The 26,356-nt window shown below is 43.4% G+C and overlaps 1 protein-coding gene across 1 annotated transcript in view; it reads left to right on the plus strand.

The window, feature by feature from the left end:
- Nucleotides 1-8,263: 8,263 nt before the first annotated feature.
- LOC142264620 (mineralocorticoid receptor-like) overlaps nucleotides 8,264-26,356 on the plus strand; it is a gene marked incomplete at its 3' end in the record, with an annotated part of 118,478 nt that continues 100,385 nt past the window's right edge. Inside the window, exon 1 of the mRNA XM_075332253.1 lies at nucleotides 8,264-8,399. Within this exon, the coding sequence (XP_075188368.1) occupies nucleotides 8,276-8,399 (124 nt within the window). The remainder of the gene's footprint in view (nucleotides 8,400-26,356) is intronic.

Below are 26,356 nucleotides of genomic sequence, written 5' to 3' on the forward strand. Positions count from 1 at the left end.
GGTACAACTTTATAAACACTTTTTTTTGGTCAGAAAGTGGGCACAATCATAACAGGGACCTTTCTAGAATGCAGCCCACGAGCTGCAGAGGGGGAATCTTTTAGGTTTTAGGGGACATTTCTGCTGACAGGTTCCCTTTAAACCCCTAGTAGTTCTGTTTCCAGTTGCCGGGTATAGGTGATACTTGTTCTGGTTCTCTCCTGTGGCACTGCCCTGACTGGGTTTGTTTATTCTGTCCTTAATCTCAGTTTGTATTTAAAGTTGCCTAATGCATTAAAGGGAACCTGTTATGTAAAAAATACACTATTAAGCTGCAGATTTCCACCATATCTGCAAGTTATAGTGTTCTGAGAACCCCGCTGCCAGGAGGAAATAAACTTTATTCTTCCCAAATCCAGGCAGCCTCCAGCTTTCAGTCATATGGCCACACCTGGCGTGTTTTCAGTCACTGATCAGTGCATAATGAGTAGTGGCTGCAACCAGCCCACAGCACTGACTGCCAGCTGTGGCTCAACAATGCTTCAGTGCAAAGCTGATTGTCAGTAGCAGGGAGTGTTTACAGCCTCTGTTTACTAAGCAGTGAACGGTGGCTCAAACCATGCTGGGCGCGGCCCTATGACTGAAAGCTCCAGGATACCAGGAAGAATAAAAATGATCTGCTCACGGGAGCAGCAGCCGCATCTTATCAGAATATTATTAACCCACAGAATAACCATATATGCAGATTTATTCCTTTTTATATATATACTAGAAGGTGGCCCGATTCTACGCATCGGGTATTCTAGAATTTACGTATTGTGTAGTTAATGTATGATTTTTGTTATATATATATATATAGATGTTGTTGTGTGTAGTTACCAAGTGTTTGTGTAGGCGCTGTACATGTTCTGGGTGTTGTCTGTGTGTGACGGGGGGTGAGAGCGGTGTTGTATGTGTGTTGCGTGTGTTGCGTTGTTTGTGGAGCGCTGTGTGTGTGTAGCGTTGTGTGTGTGTTGCGCGGTTTGTGTGTGTGTGTGGTGTGTTTTGGGGGGAGGTATGTTTTGTGCAATGTGTGTGTTGTGCGGTATGTGCGTATATTTGTGTGTGCCGCGGTGTTTGTGTGTTGGGTGTTGTGTGTGTGTCCAGCGTTGTCTGTGTGTGTGGGTGTCTGTGTAGGGCAGTTGTTTGTGGTTCCCAGTGTGTGTGTGTGGTGTGTTGTGCAGTGCGCGCGCGTGTGTGTGTGTGTGTGTGTGTGCATCAGCCTCTCTTCTCTCAGCCTACCTCTCCCAGCCTCCCTCCTCCCAGCCTCCCTCAGCATCAGCCTCCCTCTCCCAGCCTCCCCAAGCATCAGCCTCCACCAGCATCAGCCTCTCTCCTTCCAGCCTCCCCCAGCATCAGCCTCCGCCAGCATCAGCCTCTCTCCTTCCAGCCTCCTCCAGCATCAGCCTCCCTCTCCCAGCCTTCCCCAGGATCAGCCTCTCTCCTCCCAGCCTTCCCCAGCATCAGCTTTCCCCTCCCAGCCTCCCTCAGCATCAGCCTTCCCCAGCATCAGCCTCTCTCCTCCCAGCCTCAGCCTCTCTCCTTCCAGCCTCCCCCAGCATCAGCCTCTCTCCTTCCAGCCTCCCTCAGCATCAGCCTCCTCTTCCCAGCCTTCCTCAGGATCAGCCTCTCTCCTCCCAGCCTCCTTCCTCCCAGCCTCCCCCTCCCAGCCTCCCTCAGCATCAGCCTTCCGCTCCCAGTCTCCCCCAGCATCAGCCTCCCCAAGCATCAGCCTCCACCAGCATCAGCCTCTCTCCTTCCAGCCTCCCCCAGCATCAGCCTCTCTCCTTCCAGCCTCCCTCAGCATCAGCCTCCCGTTCCCAGCCTTCCCCAGGATCAGCCTCTCTCCTCCCAGCCTCCTTCCTCCCAGCCTCCCTCAGCATCAGCCTTCCCCTCCCAGTCTCCCCCAGCATCAGCCTCCCCAAGCATCAGCCTCCACCAGCATTAGCCTCTCTCCTTCCAGCCTCCCCCAGCATCAGCCTCCCCAAGCATCAGCCTCCACCAGCATCAGCCTCCCTCGTCCCAGCCTCCCCCAGCATCAGCCTCCCCCAGCATCAGCCTCTCTCCTCCCAGCCTTCCCCATGATCAGCCTCTCTGCTCCCAGCCTCCTCCAGCACGCCGTGCTCCTCTGCCGACACTCACACACCCGATCGCATCCACTCACACACACCCGATCGCATCCACTCACACACACCCGATCGCATCCACTCACACACACCCGATCGCATCCACTCACACACACCCGATCGCATCCACTCGCACACACCCGATCGCATCCACTCGCACACACCCGATCGCATCCACTCACACACACCCGATCGCATCCACTCACACACACCCGATCGCATCCACTCACACACACAGACACTGACGATATCGCACTTAGGCACTCATACTCACAACATCAGGAGATATCACATGCCTCTGGCCATGTGATCCTCCGTCAGGTCCTGGAAGGTCACAACAGCACAGTATCGAGGCCGAGAAGCAAGCGATATCCCAGGATGTTGTGAGTATGTGGATGCGATGTGAGGTGTGTGTGAGGTGTGTGTGTGTGAGGTGTGTGTGTGTGAGAGTGAGTGTGATCTGATGTGTGTGTATGTTTGTGTGTGTGCGTGTGGATCTTCCGCCGCAGCAGGACCTTGATGCGCTTGTAACCATGCGAGCATGGTTACCAACGTATCCACACCACTCCCGTGCGAGCGGGGGCCGGGGAGCGGGGCGGGGAGCGGGGGCCGGGGGGGGGAGGGAGTACAGTACTCACCTCCGTGACAGCCGTGTCAGTTCGGGGAATGCGCGCGGGGGGGGGGGGGAGAGTACCGTACTCACCTCCGTGACAGCCGTGTCAGTTCGGGAAATGCGCGGGGGAGGGAGGGGGCGGGGCCAGAGCTAGCGTGCATTGCGTGAGGGGGGCGGGGCGTGGCGTGGCCGAATTGCCAATGCCTGCAGGGTGCCGGGGCAAGAGGCCAATCTGTGGGGGGGGCGGAGCCTGGGCGAGCGGCTGGCCAATCCGTGTGGGGGCGCAGCCTGGGCAAGCGGCCAATCCGTGTGGGGGGGCGGGGCCATGGCGAGCCCAGCGGCCAATCAGCTTTGTGTCACCGTAAGGACACAATTTCGGAGCATGACAGACAGACAGACAGAATAAGGCAATTAGATGTGTATATATATATATATATATATATATATATATATATATATATATATATATATATATATATATATATATATATATATATATATATATATATATATATATATATATATATATATATATATATATATATATATATATATATAACCGGTTCCCTTTAAGATTTTGTTTGTGATCCTGACTTCTTCATATTGACCGTCACTCTCACTAGGGGATATAAAATAAAAGACTGTGTTCATTGGTGTGAATAAGGCCACCTTCACACGTCTGTGTTTCTGGTACATCTTGCATTTATATATGTAAAAAAATTTTTATTTAATTTTTTTACAGCTGCCACATGTACCCATTATAACCCATGGTGCTGCTCACATGTCCATTTTTTTTCCAGCAGCAGGGAAGACAAGAACTTGTAAACTTGCTGCCATGTAGTCCTCCTTATTCACAAGCTCTGTATAACCTCGCCCCCACCAGTCACTGGCAGCTTTCAGTCTATGCACAGTGTACATAGAAAGCTGCCAATCAGTGGTATGGGTGAAGTTATACAGAGCATTCAGAGAACTGGTAGATCTGCAACAGGTAAAACTGATTTTATTAAAACTGCAGTAAGTGGCATAATTCTGGAATCTAATGAATAAAGTTGTTTTGTTTTTTGTTTTTTTTTACAAAGTTTTTAATATGTTATTTATAATAAAGTGTGGGTAGATTTTGTTTACGGTTTTCACTCTGGTATGCTTAGGGTTGAGGGGTGGTAAATAGTACAAGGTTTAAAGGGGTTGCCCGGGTATTCAAATTGATGGTCTTCCGTTAGGACACTTGATAACAATGCCGGGCATTATATAGCTGCTGTGCCAGGAATTGCAGCTTTGTACCATTCGCTTGAATATAATTGAAAAACCTTTTCCATATTGCAACTCCGCACAGGTTGACACGATGCCAGGAGGGATGCATGCAGCCTTGCTTCAACAAGCTGCAATCTAGCTGGAGGGCCATGATAATCTATGGCAACAGCAAGACTTCCTCTAATGCTGGAGTTGAAAAGCGGGTCATCTTCACCCTAAGCAGAAGTGTGTTTTTTCCAGATTACAAACAACAAAATAATGTAAAAGAAAAAAGTAACCTCAATCTTGGCTGCCAGCCAGGCCCTGCTGTAGTAAATAGGGATGTGCATGCCAAGATTGCTCTATTTTCAAATAAAATTGATACAAGCGGCCTTTTGTATGAAGACAAGTGCAGAGACAAGTGTCATGTGTTCTCTGTTATACGTAGGGAGATATTAACATTTTATTTCTGAATGAAAAAAAAAAATCTATTTAAAAAGTTAGTGTCGTCTATAAAGCTATCCTTCAGACTCCAGAACTCAGGCAGATTAGAAATGAGCGTGGTCTCTAAAACTACACGGATATGTGAACAGCCCTATAGACCATGATGGGTACGAGTTCTATCCTTGGGCGGCACGGTGGCTCAGTGGTTAGCACTGCAGTCTTGCAGAGCTGGGGTCCTGGGTTCAAATCCCACCAGGACACCATCTGCAAGGAGTTTGTATGTTCTCCCTGTGTTTGTGTGGGTTTCCTCCGGGTTCTCCAGTTTCCTCCCACACTCCAAAGACATACAGATAGGGACTTTTAGATTGTGAGCCTCAATGGGGACAGTGTTACTGATGTACTGTATGTAAAGCGCTGCGGAATATGTTAGCGCTATATAAAAATAAAGATTTGATATTTTTATTTTTTGATCCTTGAAAAACACAGATGGCACTCTTATGTCACGAACTGACGTCTGACTGCACCAAGATGCCAAGCCGAGGAGCGTTTATAGAAGCCGTGCCAATACATAGATATCTGTTGTGTTAACATATGCTATATGCTGCAGTGTAGATGCACTACTGCACCTAAAGGGCTCACAATGACTTTGATGTTCCCTCAAAGTGTGAGATCTGTAGTCATTGAGACAATAAATAGGTCCAAGGAGACCTCATAAACACTTAAACCGTGGATGCGTAATCATCCAAATCCTGGAAAATGCGTTTAACTAGTTGCTTTGTTTTACTTAATGTTCATTGTCCAATTAAAGTTTTCCTTGGATTACACAATAACTGGGCTCTAGAGCCTGACGAAGCTGTCTATAACCTCTCCGCGTCTAGATCTGACTTATTAGGAAGGTTGTATATGATTTCTCTCGAGTCTACTTTGTTCTACTCTACAGTAGATTATTCTCTTGGGCTAGTCTCCCACTGGGAATTTTTTTTAGATTTTGTTTTTCTTTTTAAAATTAAATCGTGGGTTATGAAAACTCCATCGGTCCGGTCCACAATTCAGCCTTTTCCTCCCTGGAATTAGGAGTGGCTTCAAAGCACAGATGATGTACAAATATCTACTTTATACTTTTTCTTTGTTTCTTCCACTTATGATTTTAATAACAATAATCTTTGTCTATAGCGCCAACATATTCCGCAGCGCTTTACAATTCAAAGGTTCATATACAAACAAGCATAAGTAACAGTTATAGAAGATACAATAATTAAAGAGGACCAATCACCAGGATTTTCATATATAAAATAAAGCCAGTGCTACACTGGCACTATAATGTGGATTCTAAACATGCCTATAGTTCAGAAAGTATACATCCGATCTCACAACTAAAGGTAAGTAAAGTTTGTGAAATGCACTATTTACTGATAGGTGCAACCGAATATCTAATAGGTGGGTTTGGGTTTGCTACTTATTCCCGCCCCTGTCTGCTGTCTGCCTGCCTGTCTTCCCCCCCCCATCTCTATTATTACAGGCGGAGTAAGGAAGGAAGGAGGACAGGGGGAGGAAAGACAGGCAGGCAGACAGCAGACCGTGGTGGGAATAACTAGCAACACATGACCCACCTATTATTCTGTTGCACCTCTCATCAAATAACAGTGCATTTCACACACTTTACTTGCCTGTATTTCAGAAAGTATACATCCGATCTCACCACTAAAGGATGTATAGAATCAGTATAATAGTGGCAGTATAGCACTGGCTTAAAGGGAACCTGTCACTAGAATTTTCGCTATGAAACTAAAAGAATCCCCTTCTGCAGCTCCTGGGATGCATTCTAGAAAGGTTCATCTTGCTACTGGCCCTCCTTTCAGACCTAAAAAGACACTTTATAAAATCTTACCTTTTGGTATGCTAATGAGGTTTGCTGGCCATGGGGGCGGGCTGTATTGCGTCCGTTATTCCCCCTCCTGCCGCTATTCGCCATCCCCTAGTCTTGATTGACATAGATGAAGCCGCCGCCCTCATGTTACTTAGTGCCACTGGGCATGCACGAGACTTCAGGAGCACTATCGCGGGACTGAGCACTGTTCAAATCGCGAGCGCCGGTGATCTTATTTATTGCGCAGGCGTGAAATTATGGGCGTGTAATTGGATGACGTAGCTAGCAAAGCTCATTAGCATACCAAAAGGTAAGATTTTACAAAGTGTCTTTTTAGGTCTGAAAGGGGGGCCGGAAGCAAGATGAACCTTTCTAGAATGCAGCCCAGGAGCTGCAGAAGGGGATTCTTTTAGTTTCATAACGAAAATTCTAGTGACAGGTTCCCTTTAAGTTTATGTATGAAAATCCTGATGGTTGATCCTCTTTAAAGCAAAAATAAAGACAACTCTGCTCGTAAGAGCTTACAATCTACACTGAGGGGAGGTGGGGGTGATGAGGTTCAAACACTTATTTACAATGACGGTCCAGCCATCTTAAAGAAATGGGGGATAGATAAAGGCTGCATGAACCAGTTATCAGCCAATATTTGTGATATTGTTGGGTGCGGTGAAGTCTGAGGGAGAATTATGTTCTGAGAAATAGTGGAGGGGCTGTATATGAATTGACTTCATTAGGGACGGTGGTAGGCCACCCTAAAAAGATGTGTTTTTAAAGAACGTCCATGCATGGATTGTACACAGTGGTAAATACAACATCTGAACCTATAGGTAATTTGTGTACTGTGTATTGTTCTGTACTGTAGCAGTGCTCAATAATGTTTCATGTGATGAACCGTCTTAGAGGTTTTTGGTGCACAATGGCCCCATAGAAGGCAAATCCCAGTGTATCCTGGATCAATACAATACAGCTCCACAATAGGACACTGTTCTTGTGGCCTGAAACTAAAGGCAAAATGATGTAATTAAAAAAAGTTCAAAAGAGTCCATCACCCATGCGTTCTGTAGGAGTAAAGTATATCGTCTGCGCTCTATTCATCTCATTATGTCGGCAGTTATGGTCAAGTGAAGTGATTGAGAATTTATCTGACAGCATGCTACAGACTTGATGCAAGAGAATTTCATTTCCAGCCATCTGTGTATACATGTTGTGCAAGAAACAGCTTTCTTGAACAGACTGACTGAATTTCAAGTTAAAGTGCAGAGATTTAATGCTGTTACAAAATAATAATTTCATTTTCTTTTAGTACATAAAGGGCAACATGAAATTCTTTTTTTTTTGCTGTGAGCATTTGTTTAGAAAGAAATAGTTTATCTGTTTGTATTTGTAACCTCGACTTTTTAATCCAGTAATCGTCTGTATGTGCTAATGCACTAATGAATTGGAGACCTTTTAATACAGGGTATAAACGGCTCCATTCATTAGAAGCTCGAAACCATCATAAACATATTTCATGTATTGTAGACAATAGTGAGAGACACTATTATTGTTCTTTATTATGCTTATGTTATGTGGTGCCATCCTAAAATAAAAAAAAGCCCCTACGGAAATTGTCTGTACAGCTAGCCACCAGCCATTGTATACGATATGGCTATATATTGTCTGACTACATAAAGACAATGGCAGCTTTACTAAGTTGTTATACTTTGTAGTGGAAGAATTTGGGTAAGATTTGCTGCAGACTGAATGAGGCTTTCAGAAATCCTTGCATAGTTGGAGCCAAAAGAATCCCATTCGGATTCATTGAACTGATTTCAGTGCAGGACATATCTTTATAGAATAAAGCATCTTCACTGTCTCTCATCTAAACTACGTGATGATTTGTTTTTCTGTACTTGCCACAGGCTATTAACTTTTCAATAAGGTCACTAATTGTGATTTCATTCTTTTTTTTCCCCCCCTAGTTCTGCACTACGGACCATGTCAACCGGGTCATCTAGACCTTCCAAAGTTTGTTTGGTTTGTGGGGACGAAGCATCTGGATGCCATTATGGAGTGGTCACCTGTGGAAGCTGTAAAGTCTTCTTCAAAAGAGCAGTGGAAGGTAAATGTTCAAGTGGGTGATTATATTTTACTATTTTACTCAATGTTTTTGTTGTTTGTTGTGATTTTGGAACATCTACATGCCAGCCTGTTTACAGTGCAGTCCTTTGTGCAACTCAGTTGGTAACATTGTCCATTGTATGTGTGTGCGATGCACTGTGCTGTAATGACCATTGTCTCCATTCATCCCTGTACATTGTTTTTTTTCTCCCATCAATAAGAATGTGGTGGAAATTTGCATGTTTAATATTTCTTGCATGAGTTAAGTTAGATTTTATTTCTCAGAAAACTTATCTGCTAAGACCTCTTTAATATAGCATGTGTTACTGGAAAGAAGTATTACTAATCACGAATACCATGGCAATGTGTTTTCTCCTTGAAATTTAAACTTTGAGGTGTAATGGGGACTTTCTAGGTAATTTTATCATTCCATACTGCAACCATAGGGTAATGGATGACCTGACAATATTTCTGAAGATGTCTGTTTTTTATTTCTGATCTAGCAAAATGGCTAAAATTAGCTATAAAGGATTCTACATGCTATGTGTTTGTGGCCCACAAAGAATCAAAACTGGAGCGCACACTGGAAGATGCATGCAGTATGGAGCCCAAAACATCCCAATCTTGTCCTGATGGAGATTGCTAGGAAATGTTCATCCTTGACAGTAGTTTATACAATTTTAAGAGCAAAACTTCCAACCAGCGTGTAGTGATGTGAAATAAATGCAACATTATTTTATGTGTCAATTAATGATGAGCGATGGTGCTCAAGACACTCTGTAGTGGTGCTCGTTATACTTAATTTCCCAGCCGACATATTAGCTCTCATTTTTCCGTAAGTCCCAAACATGAGAGAGTGAGAGAGAGTCCATCAGCAAATGTTCGAGTTTCCCACTTACTTCCATTAAACTTCCATTATACTCGTTACTCGAGTCAATCCCATCTGAGCTTCCAACCTGCTTGATTCGAGTACCAAGCACTCCAGCATTTTAATGCTCACTCATTACTAGTCTCAAATATAAAGTGTTTAAGGGCTGTATGAGCCCTTTTCGCCAAGTACAGACACATGCTGAAAATGTGTCAAGACCACTTTGTGTTGAGGACGATAATTCCCTGGCAATCTACATTGGTATTTTATTCCATGCTCAGGTTCTTGCTTCCAGTCTAGAGTTAATGAACATTGTTGTGTACTTTTCTGTCGTCTGAACTCGAAATAGTAATGTCTCTATAGTACAATCTGAAGGTGAGCCTCCAATATGTACTTATGTAGCTAAGTTTAACTTGACAACTCGCCATCTTGATTGTTTGTGACATAAGGTTGACCCATTTCTATCCTCCAGAGGATTAAGATACCTTGCGTTGCTTGTGCAATGTTAGTTTATCAAATTTGAATTTTTTGTGCTTTGATATCCCAGTGCTATTACGGTATATGAGATTTGGAGAAATCCCATTCACTTTGCGGGAACTGTACTTTTATGCTACAAAAATACACTCAAATACTCAGCACCGGAACGTAGCTAAGACTATTATTATTAATAGTATTAAAGAAGTTTTCTTGAGTATCTTCAGGAGCGCACTGCTCCTCTGTCTCCCAGCTCCCTGATTCCCAGGGGCAGTGTGCTCCTGAAGATTGACAGTTAAGTTCTGCAGTATGCTCACACCTCAGGTCTGCATTAAGTGCTCTACAAGACTGCTAGCAGAAACCGCTTTACCTCTGCCGCATGGGAAAAGCACTGAGGCTGGTCAGTACCATCCAGCCGGCCAACTTCAGAGAGGTGTGAGCTTATTGGAAAGAATAGAGTCTGATAGGAGCACTCCACTCTGAGACTGCATGTGGCCAGGAACCTAAGCAAGCAGCTGCACACTGTGTAAAATTAAGAGGTAAATTACTTATTTTTGCAAGCACTTTGCAATTTTACACATTTAAGGACTTTAGACAATCTATTTAATCCCGTAATATCTCCAGCGTCCATTATGTCTGATATATTTGATTTATAGTCTCATACATAGATACTATGTATAGTAGAATAGAAATGAGACCTCGCCCCCAGTTTTGACTGTTGGATGACAAAATATGATATCAACCATATAGGACCAGTTTGGGCCATGAAAGCAATGGGCAGAATGAATCAGTAAAGCACTCTATACATACAATTGGTGTACTTATTTATATATAATCTCAAGAAATGGCTTTACGTCTCTATAGTAAACGCCGTATGGCACTGGTAACACACGGCTTCTGGTTCTTCAGCTGCATCTTGCTGATAGTTTAGTTGGCTTAGCCAATTAGCTGAGCATTTAATCATTACAGGCCCCGCAAGCATTAAAGATTTAGAAGGCTGAACAAATAGCAGAGTACATTACAAAACACTATAACAAACAGCAACAATCCAGTGCCTCTCAAAATCACGTCAACTGCAATTTATGGCTTAGGAAGACTATGATAAATGACATTTTCTGTTCCAGGAATGACCATTTGTACAGCCATATAGTAATGCAAATGCTGTATGTAGACTGTGTGCTGGGAGGGGGATGTGCAGACTTGCTCAGTTACATCATTTTACCAAATCTTAGGAGCCAGGTTTTGTGTTAGTTATGTATCACCCATATATGTCTGCTTCAAGCCGCAATTCTACCTTCACACAGTACGCGTCTTATGAAACGGTGGAGAAAAATGTAATTAAAATGGACTTTTGGAAGCTAAGAATTATTTTTACATCTTGGTATAAAGTTCATGTCTATATGATATGGATGGTGGAATACTGTTCTCATTGAAAGAGCATTCATCATTCTCCAAAAATGTATTCCATGAGTCTCTTCAGTCCTGTGCAATGCATCATGGGAGGTCTCTTTACTTTATAAGGGTCCTGTTCATTAAGATTGATGTTTTGCACAGTCTTACGTATAGTCTTAGGTGGGCTTTGCACACTACAACATCGCAGGTGCGATGTCGGTGGGGTCAAATTGAAAGTGACGCACATCCGGCATCGCATGCGACATCGTAGTGTGTAAAGCCTAGATGATACGATTAACGAGCGCAAAATCGTCATAATCGTATCATCGGTGCAGCGTCGGCGTAATCCATAGTTACGCTGACGCGACTGTCCGATGTTGTTCCTCGCTCCTGCGGCAGCACACATCGCTGTGTGTGAAGTCGCAGGAGCGAGGAACATCTCCTACCGGCGTCACCGCGGCTTCCGTAGGATATGCGGAAGGAGGTGGGCGAGATGTTTACATCCTGCTCATTTCCGCCCCTCCGCCGCTATTGGCCGCCTGCCGTGTGACATCGCTATGACGCCGCACGTCCGCCCCCTTAGGAAGGAGGCAGGTCGCCGGCCAGAGCGACGGTTGCAGGGCAGGTAAGTGCATGTGAACCTGGCGTAGCGATAATTTTCGCTACGCCAGCGATCACACGATATCGCACCTGCGACGGGGGCGGGGACTGTCGCGTGCGACATCGCAGCATCGGCTTGCGATGTCGCAACGTGCAAAGCCCGCCTTAATGTAGGAATGACTGGAGTAAGCCCAATTCATTAAAGCACCACTTCAATGTGTTTTATTGCACCACTGGAGTGGTGCTGTAAATCTAAGTCCCCAGACCCCTGTATTATACTCCCCTTCAATCGCCCCCACTCCTGTCGGCCTCAGCAATTTGTGACGTGCCTGCAGCTTCAGTGTTTCATGGAGTGCATCGGAGATCACAACTCAATACATCTCTATGAGCATTGTTCTGTAAATCATTTCTCTTTTGGATCAAATGATGCTCTGTTTCAAGCAGCTGACATATTAAGGCTACATTCACACATGCATGTAAAATGTCCGTGTCCTGGCCAAAGTTTTGGGGGGGTTTTTTTTGTTTTTTGTTTTTTTTTGTCACAAGGTACATGGGTCCCATACAGCTTCATGGATCTACTGACACATCTGTGAAAATCACAGATCCAAGTGGGGGATCCAAAACTCAGAGCGTGCCCAAGTTTGAGGATCAGATTAGGACATGCTCAGTAGGTGTGTGCACTGTCCGCTAAGTAAACCAGACAGCATATGAACACTTCATAAGTATGTGCTAATGTAGCCTTAGGCTGGGGTCACACGAGCGTATAAAAAATGGGTCTCATCACTTTTCTGGGTGAAAATATGATTTTTTTATCACTTGCTGTCTATGTGCTGTTTGTATGCAATCTATTTTTTTTAACTCTGCCGCTATTAATCCCTTCATGACCTATGACCTACCGCTATGTCATAGGTCGTGTCTATCCTTTTTGATGTGGGCTTGTGTGGCTGGCATGTTTCCTCCCACGTCAGCTGACCTGATCAGCCGACATGTACAGCTAAGGGCCGGATTGGGGGATTCAGAGAACTCCAGTACAGAGTGATACAGTACAATGGCAGCGCAGCAACTTCCAGGTCACATGCTCCGGTCACATGACAGCATGTGACCGGAGCTTGTCACGCTGCCATTGTACTGTATCACTCTGTACTAGAGTTGTGGCGGATCCGGCGAAAAGCCAGATGTGTGCAACGGCCCTAACAGGTGCAGGTGGATTTCTGATCCAACTGCGCCTGTTAACTAGTTAAATCCCACTGTCAATCTCTGACAGTGAGATTTCATGCGCCCCGGCAGAGAGCTAATCATTCCTCGCTCCTATCGACAGCCCCGTTAGTAGAAAAAAAATCATCAAAGTCATCAGCACCGTCCCACTGAATATAATTGGTCCGAGTGCTATACGATAAAAAAATCATATAGCACTCATTCAATTTATCTGCTTGTGTGAGTGAGCCCTTACCAGTATGTGAAAAAGGTCAAGGAGAAAGCAACAGCAATTTAATAGTGTGGAGACCGTAATGCAGTAATGATAGCAATGATCTGCATTTGAAAAAAAAATTAGCAATACGTCAAATATTTTCACAAATGAGAAATGTTTCATTAATTGTATGTATAATGTGTATATATAATGTGTAATTAATAGTATGCACAGTGTCTTTACGATGCTGTTGGAGGACACATCAAAACTACGTCAATAACTTTTTTTTTTTTTTACTGCATTGTTCCTATATTTACATTTTTTTTTTTTTTTTAAAATAACCACTGCTGTGTGAGACAGGGTAATAGTTTTCTTACTGAAGTCTGTTTTACCTTATGAACACTTGAGAAACTTTGATAGAAAGACACGAAAGTTGTCTTATTAGCACATTAAGGGGACTCTGTCAGTACAGAATGACTGTTCAAACCAAGTACAGGCGCTCGGTGCATCATGGTTGAGCCAAACACATAGGGTATGTGCACATGATCAGTGTTTGCAGTGTTTTGGATGCAGCGTGTTTCTGCTGTGCCCAAAACACTGCATTGTACAGTACAAACACAGTGGATGAGATTTCTAGAAAGCCCATGCCCACTGTGCTTGTTTTCCCGCAGCATAAACTGACATGCGGTGCAGTTTCCCGAGCCGCAGCACGTCAATTTTTGCTGCAGAACTGTGAGTGTTCACAGGGAGGACAATGAGAAAGTCCTCAGCTGTCCGAACCTTGATCATGTGCATGGGCAGGTGTGGTCTCCTGCAGACAGCATTTGAGGCCCTGCAGGAGAGGACACACTGTGTCCAGGACACAGCATGTACGGATCGTGTGCACATACCCTTAAAGGGACTCTGTCAGCAGATTTCTGCAATGTATCCTGAAGATGGCATGCTGCAAGTGTTAAAACAGAGACTTCAGCCCTGTATCTGTTATCTCAGTCTTTTTTTTTGTTCACCTGCAAGGTTAGCTTAAGGCTATGTGTGCACGTTGCGTACAGTCACTGCAGAAATTTCTGCAGCGATCTGAAGAGCACATGTGCGCTTTAAATCGCTGCAGAAATGTCCGTAGTGAGAAAAAAAAAAGCCGATTCCATGTGCTCTGCCTGCAGCTCCTGCCATAGACAGAGCAGGGGCTGCCGGCAAAGCGCATGGAAGAAGTGACATGTCACTTCTTAGAACGCAGCGCTTCGGCAGTAGCCGAAGCGCTGCGCTCTAAAACGCCACGTGCGCCCGGCCCCTGCACAATCTCCATAGACTGTGCAGGGGACGCAGGACGCATGCAGTTACGCTGCGCTACAAAGCGCAGCGTAACTGCATGTATTTACGCAACGTGCGCACATAGCCTTAGACTGTTATCTTTATATTTAGTGGGTCTCAGCAGTGTGTTAGTTGTAGTCTGACTCTGCTCCCTTTGTGATTAGCAGCTTCTGTCTATGGAAATGTACACTGAAAGCCTGGTGTGGGCAGGGGCAGCTCATAGAGCTCTGCTACATGCAAAATCTAAAATCTTTCACTATATTAGAATGGCTGCAGCCACTAATCTAAAGGCCCCTTTACACACTGAGACCTTCCTAGCGATCCCACCAGCGATCCCAACCTGGCCGGGATCACTACAAAGTCTCTGGTGAGTCGCTGGTGAGCTGTCAAACAGGCAGACCTGGCCAACGACGCAGCAGCGATCCGGACCTGCAGGACGACCTAGCTAGTCATTGGGGACATGTCACACAGCAGCTATTTGAAAGGGAAGTCACCAACGAAGTCGCTGTAACGGTGTCAAACACACCGATGGATGCTGCACAGCGGGAAACAAAGGACCAAAAAATGGTCCTGAAAGATTTGTAGCGATCAGCAACCTCACAGCGGGGGCCAGGTCGCTGATGTCTGTCACACACTGCAATGTCGCTGGGGAGGTCGCTATTACATCACAAAACCGGTGACGTTACAGCGATGTCATTAGCGATGTTGCAGTGTGTAAAGGGGCCTTTTAGTGATACAACATTGAACTCAGGATCTCTTTTGATTACATCATGCTGAGATGAGATAGCAACAACCTGCTGACAGATTCCCTTTAAGTGCGGCTTCCCACCTGCTCATTTTCCCTCTGGTTCCACCTCCCCTCTTCTTTGAAGGCTCTGGATTCATAGAGCCAAAGAACTGCGGAGATATGTGGAAAACAATCATGTGGGCACTTACATGTTTGGCCATGCCATGATGCACCTTTGATGAGTGCCTTTTTGTCCTTGAGGTCATTAAAGGAAAAAGTATATTGGAATAGATCACAGTTCTCTGCTTGAAAGCATGGCCATGTAAATGGTGCGGTGTCTTTTCTGGTGTTCTTGTTTGCGTGTTCTTTTGCAGCTGTCTGCAACAAAATATAAAATAGCAATATCATTTATTACATTTTTGATTCGTTCTTTTTAGCCTTTTTATGTAGTGCTTTTTGGTGCTGATTTTAAGCAGTGTTTTTAATGAGTTTGTTTAGTACAGAAAAGCTACAAAATATCTTTAAACGCGCGTTGGGCACGAGTTTTCAAGAAGTCGTCCACTTTCCTTGAACATTTAAATACAACCGAATTCCTGCACAAAAAAATACAGTGGAAAAAAAATCACAGTATTTCCACTCTGTGGGAACATGGCCTTATTGTTACATTGCTGAGGTATCATCGCCGGTTAGAAAGTATCCATTTCTCCGAAGCATTTATATATGCCACTTAGCGCTAAATGGCAACATAACTCAATCTGTCTTAGTTTCTCTGTCTTCTGAATTGATGACCTGAGATTGGTTTAGGTTATTTACACCATTAACACCAATTCATAACTCTCAGTTGCCCATCACTTAATGAAGTATAAATTATGATGTGATGCCGGGGTAATGAATAATTGTGTTCTTGCGCTCATTCCTGGCATTTTAGCAGGCCGTGCCTTTTTTTCATACTTGATTTTAATTGACTCTGTGAATGAGTGCGCAGTGGTCTGATAGCATACAGTGAGTGATTCATATTGAACAGATGAAAGACTTCGCACATCAAGGAAAATTTAATGAGAGAATGTGGTTGGAATAATTTAATTGATTTGGTATTTCCTCTCTTTTCTCCTAAATGCCAAGGAAACATATCCAGATTTCTATACAAATGTTATGGCTTTCCAAGAAAAATATCCATGCCTTCGTGTTATGAGGTAATGGCATGTCAATTGCGTTAAATTGACTATAGCTCTGTGTGCGTTGTTAGGTTGGAGAGAACATAAAGAGGAATGCTGTGTTTTTTCATGGGATGGTTCCAGTTTCTTGGAAACAAAAATGTGATTGTCGGTTACTTTACAAGGAAAAGTTAAGAAATTAGCCATACTTTTGACACTTGGGCTACTTTGCCACGATGAGCTTTTCGTGAGTTTTTGATGTTGCAGAATTTATACACCTATTCTGTAAATTAGGTTACTTGCGCTTGTTTCTTTTTTTTTCATTGTGTTTTTGAATGTGTTTTTTATTGCGTTTTTGATGCTGTGGGTTTGCCTTTTTGGTATTTCATGCTTAAAATAAAACTACTTTGACAGTGTTAGATCCAAGTCACAAATCAAAATTACCCATACAATGGGACTATCAAAGTCAGATTCTCATCCATGTGACATCCATGATTCTCATTGCAATATTTTTTTTCTTTTCATACTTAAAAAGTCACTGATGGTAAAAACTGAAACACTCATCAATCCCCGATGAAATTGAGACCAGTTTTGCATACCAAACAAATCACTAATATTTCAATGAGACATAAATGTGATACTTGGAGCACTCTGCTCAGAGGCGGACATACTATTGGTGCAAGTTGCGAAGCTGCACAAGGGCCCAAGAAGTAAGGGAGCCCAATTCACCTCCACAGCAAATGGAATTATGCATTATGGTGAGTTATTGAACTGCAAAGGCCCCTACATTGTTCACGTAGAGATTGCAGACTTGTGAATGATCACATCGCTCGCACTGTGCCCTATGAGGATTCTCCGATGTTAGAGTCAGTCACGTGGCCATGAGTGTGAAATATCGAAACTCCTGGCTAGAGCCAAAATAGATGTGCCCGGCCTTGCTCAATACACTTGCATTCAGTGTGTCTGTGTCCATGTATTCAGATTGCAGCTGGGGGAATGCATATGACATACTCATGGCCACGTTACTGCCGTTCCCGTCTCTGACACTGGCGAATCTTCACAGTGTGCAGTGTGCGCATTGTGAGGATTCCCAAGTTTGCAGTCACAGAGTCACTGCAGACTTATGGATTTAGACCAGACAACCTCTTTAAGGAAAGGCTTTATTTAGTGCTGTCTTTATATCCATTTTGTATGCACACCAGTGGCTATGCAAGGGGAATACATGTAATAGCAGAAACTGCTGTGTGAATACTGACATGAAAAATTCAATAGCTATATGTGAGAATGAAATGTGAAAAATGGAACCTGCATTACTAACCATGAACATATGAACAAAGAGAAATTTAGCTACTGAATTGATCAATGCAATAGAGCCCCAACACTACGCCAAAGTATTTCTCTACGTTGGGGTCCCTAGCTTGTGTGTGTCCTCTCATGCAGTTAAAAAACTTACCGTGTAGGGGAAGCTGAGACCCAGGCTATATATACGTATCATGTGGATTGGCAATAGGGGTGAGTGGGTTCACAAACGAAAAACTAACAACAAAAGCCTGGATCTCAGCTTCCCATACACGGTAAGTTTTTTAACTGCATGAGAGGACACACACAAGCTAGGGACCCCAACGTAGAGAAATACTTTGGCGTAGTGTTGGGGCTCTATTGCATTGATCAATTCAGTAGCTAAATTTCTCTTTGTTCATATGTTCATGGCAGTAATGCAGGTTCCATTTTTCACATTTCATTCTCACATATAGCTATTGAATTTTTCATGTCAGTATTCACACAGCAGTTTCTGCTATTCCATGTATTCCCCTTGCATAGTCACTGGTGTGCATACCTTATCTCCCCATAGTGATGTCTTTTTAGGTTTTTGCACCCAGTTCAGACATAGAATGGAGTTCCAAACGTTATTCCTTATTTATATCCATTTTGGCCATCCATCATATTAGGGCTCATGTGCCCCTTAGCATGTGAGCCGTCCATTTCTTCTCTGTACATACAGACTCTGATAGAGCTCAGCATGATTTTTTCCATCAGATTTTCTATGGTGATTTTACATAGAGTATGCCTCTACTTTGATTCAATATGGAAGCTCTTTTTTTCCCCAGTTAAGGAAAATGCAATGATTTAAGGCCCATGTGTCATTTCCCTAAAGCAGACTTGTATTTTACACATGGTTCTTAAATGATCTCATCATAATCTCTTGTCTTGATACTTGTTCCCTGGTTAGTGGTTTGTCTTTTCTGTGATTGCTCCTCTTGTTTTACATCATTAGTAATTGTTCTGAAGAGATCTTTAAAAGAAAACTAATAGTAACTGGTGTCTACTCTGGCCAGTAGATGAAGCGAGGACTCCTGTGGCCTGATTTCCATGAGCATGCAGTATGTCCCTGCTCATTAGATAAATCTCGCCGTTGCTGCCTTGAGTTGTGTGTTTAGAGATTATGCTTCTTTGTGGTTACAATAAATTACAAATGTGTCCTCCTCTGAGATTTCTTCCTGTGATGTATGTCATTCTGTAATCTTTTGGGCAGAAATCACACTAATTATAGTTTAGCAATTGTCTCGTTAGAATCTGTCTTTTTTTTCTTTTGTTCTGAGTGATTTTGTTGCTGACTGTTATCAACCCAGGTGACTGCTAGAAAGTTGTTTCCAGCACCAGAATATTAGAAATGCCCTCAACTGCTTGTCTAAAGTCTTTTCTTCTCTGTCCATTTAAAGGGAATCTATCACCAGGTTTTTGCTACCCCATCTGAGAGTAGCACAATGTAGGGGAAGACACCCTGATTGTAGTGCTGTATCACATGATGGTCTGTTTGATGTTACTTTTTATAAAATTCCTGTTTTATCTTCTGCTGATTTACCTGTTTTCTGAATCCTGAGCGCTGTATTATCCCTCTCACACCACTGATTGGCAGTGATATGCCCATATACAGTGTATACAGAAAGCTGCCAATCAGTGGTGGGGGCGAGGTTATTCAGAACTCATGAATATGCTTGACTGTCAGGCTTCTAGCAGGTTTACTAGTCTCCTAGTAAAAATTCTCTTCCTGATAAAACAGTGATTTATCAAACCTAAACTAAGCAGCTCAGTAAGATATACATTGCTGGAATCAGGGTCTTATTCAACAACACAGTGCATGCACCAGGGTCAGTTTACAACCGCTCAGTATGTTGTTTTTTTTTTAATGTGCAAGGAAGCTAGACAAAATTCCCAACATGGGAAAAACACACAAACTCCATGCCATCTGCTTCTTTTTTTTTCCTCTATGAAAAATATGTTGAAATTGATTTGTCTGGCACATAGAAGCCATGTGTGACATCCCATTTTATTCTTTTTATCTTCTCATTTTATCTATTATTTTTACTTCAACTTATTGTGCTAGTCTTTACTTAGAAGATAAGCTCCCATGATGAGCGTTTGGTGAGTATTTGATGTAGCAGATTTTCTGCAGCATTTTTGTACCAATTAGATAACTTGGGTCACTTTTGTTGGCCTAGTTACACACATGGTCAAAATTGTTGGTGCCCCTCAATTAATGAAATAAACCCCACAATGGTCTCAGAAATAACTTGAATCTGACAAAAGTAATAGTAAAAAAAAAAGTATGAAAATGAACAAATGAAAGTTAGAAAACATAAAACTCATGAAATACGCCTGGACAGAGATGATGTTACCCCTGAAAAGAATGAGACAAAGGGGACCCGTTAAATCAAGTTGTATCCACTAATTGGCATCACAGGTGTCTACAATCTTGTGATCAGTCAGTGGGCCTGTATATAGGGCTACAGATACTCACTGTGCTGTTTGGTGACATGGTGTGTACCACAGTCAACATGGACCAGAGGAAGCAAAGGAAAGAGTTGTCTCAGGAGATTAGAAAGAAAATTATAGGCAAGCATGTTAAAGTTAAAGGTTATAAGACCATCTCCAAACAGCAGATATGCACATATTATTCTGAAATTCAAGATCCATGGGACTGCAGCCAACCTCCCTGGACATGGCCGCAGGAGGAAAATTGCTGACAAATCAAAAAGACGGATAATACGATTGGTAAACTCCTTAAGAGATTAAAGGTGAACTTCAAGCTCAAGGAACATCAGTGTCAGATCGCACCATCCATCGTTGTTTGAGCCAAAGTGGACTTGGAGACTACCAAGGAGGACACCATTGTTAAAAAAAAAAAAATCTTAAAAAAGCCAGACAGGAAGTTGCTAAACTACATGTTGACAAGCCACAAAGCTTCTGGGAGAATGTCCTATGGACAGATGAGACAAAAATTGAACTTTTTGGCAAGGCACAACAGCTCTATGTTCACAGATAAAAAAAATGAAGCATAGCAAAAAAAGAACACTGTCCCTACTGTGAAACATGGAGGAGGCTCTGTTATGTTCTGGGGCTGCTTTGTTGCATCTGGCACAGGGTGTCTTGAATCTGTGCAGGGTACAATGAAATATCAAGACTATCAAGGCATTCTAGAGAGAAATGTGCTGCTTAGTGTCAGAAAGCTTGGTGTTAGTCGCAAGTCATGGGTCTTGCAACAGGATAATGACCCAAAACACCCAAGAATGGCTAAGAGGAAAACATTAGACTATTCTGAAGTGGCCTTCTATGAGCCCTGACCTAAATCCTATTGAGCATCTTTGGATAGAGTTTAAACATGCCGTCTGGAAAAGGCAACCTTCAAACACGAGACAACTAGAGCAGTTTGCTCTTGAGGAGTGGCCAAAATACCTGTTGAGAGGTGCAGAAGTCTCATTGACAGTTGCAGGAATCGTTTGATTGCAGTGATTGCCTCAAAAGGTTGTGCAACAAAATATTAAGTTAAGGGTACCATAATTTCTGTCCAGGCCTATTTCATGAGCTTTATTTTTTTTTTAAAACAATCCATGAAAGCATGGTTGAAAAGCAATGTCTGTCTTTCATTTGTTCATTTTCATAGTTTTTTTTATTATTTATTATTACTTTTGTCAGATTAGATTGCACACACACTCACTACATCCAGCGATGGCAATTGTCCCAGTCCTCTGCCAGCCAGAAGCAATCAGTATTGCCAGGTGTGTGCCTGTGTGATCTGATGTGTCTGTGTGATCTGATGTGTGTGGGTGTGCGTTCCACTTCAGGTCCTTGATGCGTTCCACTGCAGGTCCTCCAGTTTGGCCTCTGGTGAGTGTGATTGTGGGGTGTTCTGTCTTCTCTCTTTTGGAGGTGTCTGCTTTCTACAATGAGGTGATCTGCAGTATTCTTTAACTTTTTTAGCTGCATGGACACTTGGAAACATGCTATTGCTGCCTGACCTTGGACCCCACCTGACCTATTTTCTCTGATCCGCTATTCTCCAGGTATTCTAGACACTGGACCGTGACCTGATTACGCTCTTAATCCTTGAAATGCTCTCCTGTTATCTGACCCCAGAGCATTTAGCTATCATGCCTCATGTCTTGTCTGTGTAGTGACTAGCGTCACAGCCTGAGGTTCATTTCTACCCCTCAAATGGCAGAACTCACCATGGAACCTAAGAGACCCCATTATACAGTTGTAATGAAATTACTCATAATCCACCCCTCAATGCAGGTTTATTTTAAAATGATTGCTGTCAGTGAGAGAAACAAAATTAAAATTTTATAGTTGTGATACATTTTAATGGCTAACTATAAAATAAAATAAGATGATGTTATAAAGCAAGCTTTCGAGACATCTCAGGTCCTTTCTTCAGGCATGGTATGACAAAATATATGAAGAGACGCAAATATATCCACAAACATATTTTAGTAACATTTTCAAACTTCCTTCCGTTTGTAAAACCGATGAAACAAGAACAATTTACATAGTTCAATACAACTGAGGCAACAAATGCTTTCTCCAAATTCAATACAAAATGCCACTTTTAATGACTGCCGCAGTCTCAAAATGATTCAACCTTTTTAGTGCTTAGTAGAGCCCCTTTGACTGTTATTAACTGTTGCAAACAACTGCTTCCACCAACATTCATGAGGAGCCCATCCCACACTATGGTCTCTGCCAGACTAGAAGCAATAATGTCGCAGCCTCCAAAGTCGTGGCTGTTGACGCCCACTGTGTGCCTGCTGGGTCACTTACAAAATATAGTGGACAACCCCTGTAAATGTGTGGTGATAGTGTAGATGAAATATTAACATAGCATTTCAGTGTGGAGAAATAATGCTATATGGATGTGTGTATATAGTGTAGATTTCTACTGTATATGGTGGTGTGATGTTTATATGTTGGTATTATGGCTGTGCACTGCCATTTACTATATGGTTATGCCGGCATATGATTTAATATATACTTCCTTTATGATGGCGTGTACAGTATGTAGTAAGCATATACTGTTCTCGTGATGAATACCAGCTAATTTTTACATGTATGATCTTCCTCCTTAATCTTGTGTAGGATTTCTGTTCTCTCCTGTCCATTCTGAAATGTCTCTGTATTAGTGATATACATTGAATTTGAAGGCAAAGTCTCAGCGTTCACATGAGCAGTTACACAAATTTAATAGGAATATTGTGGATATCTACTGACCCAAGGTAAACTGAATCCAGCTCCTGTGATGGCGGCAGCGCTGATATACATAGTTATTCTTCTAAATCATATGGTGTCCTTAGAACACCCTGCCGTCTCCTGAAGTTCCCCAGCTCTTGCATTCCACTTTCTTCTGTATATTCCCTCTGATTCACATGACATATTGATGAAGATATACGACATGTCATTAAGGCCAGGGTCACACTAGTGTAAAGCATCCAATGCAAGAGAATATGGGGTGAGATGCTAATGACGCTCTGCTGCGAGCGTGAGCCGAGGTCATTCACTATGCCCCTATTCCCTCGTATGTGAGAATCCGAGCACAGGTGAGGAGGAGAGATTAATCTCTCCATCATCTTCACTGCCTGTCTGTGTGTATATCGGACTGCATTTGGATGACATCGGAGCAGACCAATGTTTCACACTCACCCATAGACTTGTATGGGCATGCGTGATCTGAGATATATCTAGTGATATTTTATTTTTTTCTCATGCCAGATTGGTATGAGAATAAAGCGCTGGCTGGCACTGCCCCATAGTATAACATTGGCGCGAGTGCTGTCCAATACAATATCGGCTAGCGCTAGTCCGTGTTATGCAGTGGTGTGAGCGAGCCTCATTAGTGATTTACTTCATTCAGATGTCTGGTTTTCACATGAGAGCTCTATTCGTATTTTACACGGAAAGCTCTCGCACCAAGTATAAACCATGGGGCTGCTCACATGTCCGTTTTTTTTTTTTTTGCAGACTGAGGGGCTCATGCAAAATTGTGAAGACATGTCCGATATTGATCTGGGTGTTCAATTAAAATTGTCAATACAGGGTGTATGACTCTGCGAAAAAAATTAGCACTCACATGGCATTTAAGTGCTGTCTGTTTTTCAGGGACTGCTAGATAGGAGAAGGTGGAGAAACTTTTTTTTTTTTTTTGTATTATTCACATCCAAGAAAAACTGATAATTCAGATGAAACTCTGAAGGCACTGTTAAAAAATCTCATGACCCTGGACCCCATCAACGATGAAGCTAGGGCCATCATTCTCATACATGAAAAAAGGCATCTGAACGAGCCTTAAAGGGGGTGTTACACGCAGTGATATCGCTGGTGAAAGCATCCGCCCCCGCCGTTTGTGCGTCACGGGCAAATCGCTGCCCGTGGCGCACAATATCGTTAGGAGTCATCACACGGACTTACTTGTCTAGGGATGTCGCTGTGCCCGGCAAACCGCCTCCTTTCTAAGGGGGCGGTTCGTGCGGCGTCACACAGCGGCCGCCCAATAGAAGCGGAGAGGCGGAGAGCAGCCGAAAGAAAGTGACGCCCACCTCCTTCCTTCCGCATTGCCGGCGGCCGCAGGTAAGCTGCAGTTCGTCTTCCCGAGGTGTCACACGTAGCGATATGTGCTGCCTCGGGAATGACTAACAACCTGTGTGCTCAACAATCAACAATTTTTTAAAAAGGAACGACGTGTCAACGATGGACGATTTGAGGAGTATTTTCCATCGTTAACGGCCGTTCCTTGCTGTCACACGCAACAACGTCACTAACGATGCCGGATGTGTGTCACGGAATCCGTGACCCCGGCAATATATCGTTAGATACGTCGCTGCAAGTGACGGGGCCTTTAAGCTTTATTTATACATCAGGATGTTTGATCAGTATTTGCCAAAGCCAGGAGTATCTCAAAAACACAGAACGGGCGTCAATCTTTTATTTATGGTTTTCAATGGTTTTGGCATACAAACACTAATGCAAAATACTGCTCAGTTGAGGCCTTAAGGGTACTTTACACGCTGCGACATCGCTAGCGATCTCATTAGTGATGTGAAATTCTAGATCGCAAGTGCGACCTTTTAAGATGCTGCTGTTTTGGCTCGATTTTGGTATTTCATATTTTAAATAAAACTTCTTTGCTTTTGAAACTTCCAGAATTCAGCTGTGACAAAACTTTATTGACATTCTTAGGTTTGAAATACATGTATTTTTGATGCATTTCTGATAATGTTTGAATACTGCCCGACGCCTGCACATTAAACCCCGCAGCTGAGAGGACATTAACATTAATCCTCCCGGCAGCATTCCAGTTCCAGTTACTGGGGCGTTGCTGGTGCTGATACAGTTACTGCTCTGAGAATCTAGAGCGGCGGCTGTACCTGTGGTGCCGCCCGCACTGACTGACAGCAGGGTCCAATGCTGAATGGCTGTCAGTCAGTGTGGGGATGTGGTTTCCTCCGCCGCTGTTCATACACAGAGCAGTGACTTAACCCGCACCGGGGCTGCCCCAGTGACAGAAACCAGAACGCTGCTGGGAGGATTAAAGTTAATTTCCTCCCGACCTAAGGGTTCAATGAGCAGACAACAGGCAGGTTTCAAACGCAATTAACCTACAGATTCACCCTATATCTGCAGGATATGTTAGGGGTGATAATACTATAGGAGGTCAGTAAAACAAACTTTGAGCAAGATACTTCTCCAGACCTCCCCTCATCCATCAGCATTTCCTTTTCCTGAACAGAGGCTTTGAATGTTAGATTTCCTTAGGAGAGGCACATTATCAGCCTATGGCACATGAAGACTTTGTATTCCTGACATTTGTCAGTTTAGAGCAGGTGTGTTCTCTCAGGAACCTGTGTACTGGGGTCAGCGGATTAACTGCACTTTCCATATGCTAATCCCGATAGGACCGAGCCTCTTCTGCGAGCAGCTTGGAGTTTACGAAGCTGATTGTATGTTACAGAGATCCACAATCTATAGAGGAAAACATGATCATAAAATGGCAATAGAAAAGAAGTTGCTAATGCGTGGTGCATTTATAACACATTAAGTGATTCAGTCATATGTGTTTAGAAAGTGATAAAACATTTTGTTAGTAAAGATAAAAAAATATGGAAAAAGTATACAATTTATGTTTAAATTGATAGCAATCATTTCTAGGCTGCATTATGAAGTGACACTACAGAGGAGCCTAGCAATCAGTGCTATTATAGAAAGAAAACACTGCCCTTACCATTCCTTCGGCTGACGGCTATCTCTCTGTTCTCCCACCATACACATGAGCAGTCAGTTCTGACAAATGTTCGTGTGCTTAGTGCTAAGAGGGTAAAAAGCTTCTGCCAGATACCTCTGGTGGTGGCATATCTACAGAGAGAATACAAGGATTAATGGGAAAAATCTGTTACCAGCATACCTCCCAACCGTCCCGGATACAGCGGGACAGTCCCTCTTCTGAGCCTTTGATCCCGGGTCCCGCCCGTGAGGCTGTTTATCCCGGGCTCCACCCACCCACTGTAGCCCCGCCTCGCTGTTTCTCCCTTCTATTCATTACAGAGCCGACCGCGCACCTACTCCTGTGACTGCTGCTGAGGTATGAATTACCCCCTGCAGCAGAGCGACCCCTCCCTGCAGCAGAGCGATCCCCCCTCCCCCAGAGCTGACCCCCCCAGTCCTGGAGCCTGCGTTTGTCTGCAGCTGTTCTCTGATTCCC

Source organism: Anomaloglossus baeobatrachus, unplaced genomic scaffold (genome assembly GCF_048569485.1).
Source record: "Anomaloglossus baeobatrachus isolate aAnoBae1 unplaced genomic scaffold, aAnoBae1.hap1 Scaffold_2674, whole genome shotgun sequence".
NCBI classification, from domain to species: domain Eukaryota; kingdom Metazoa; phylum Chordata; class Amphibia; order Anura; family Aromobatidae; genus Anomaloglossus; species Anomaloglossus baeobatrachus.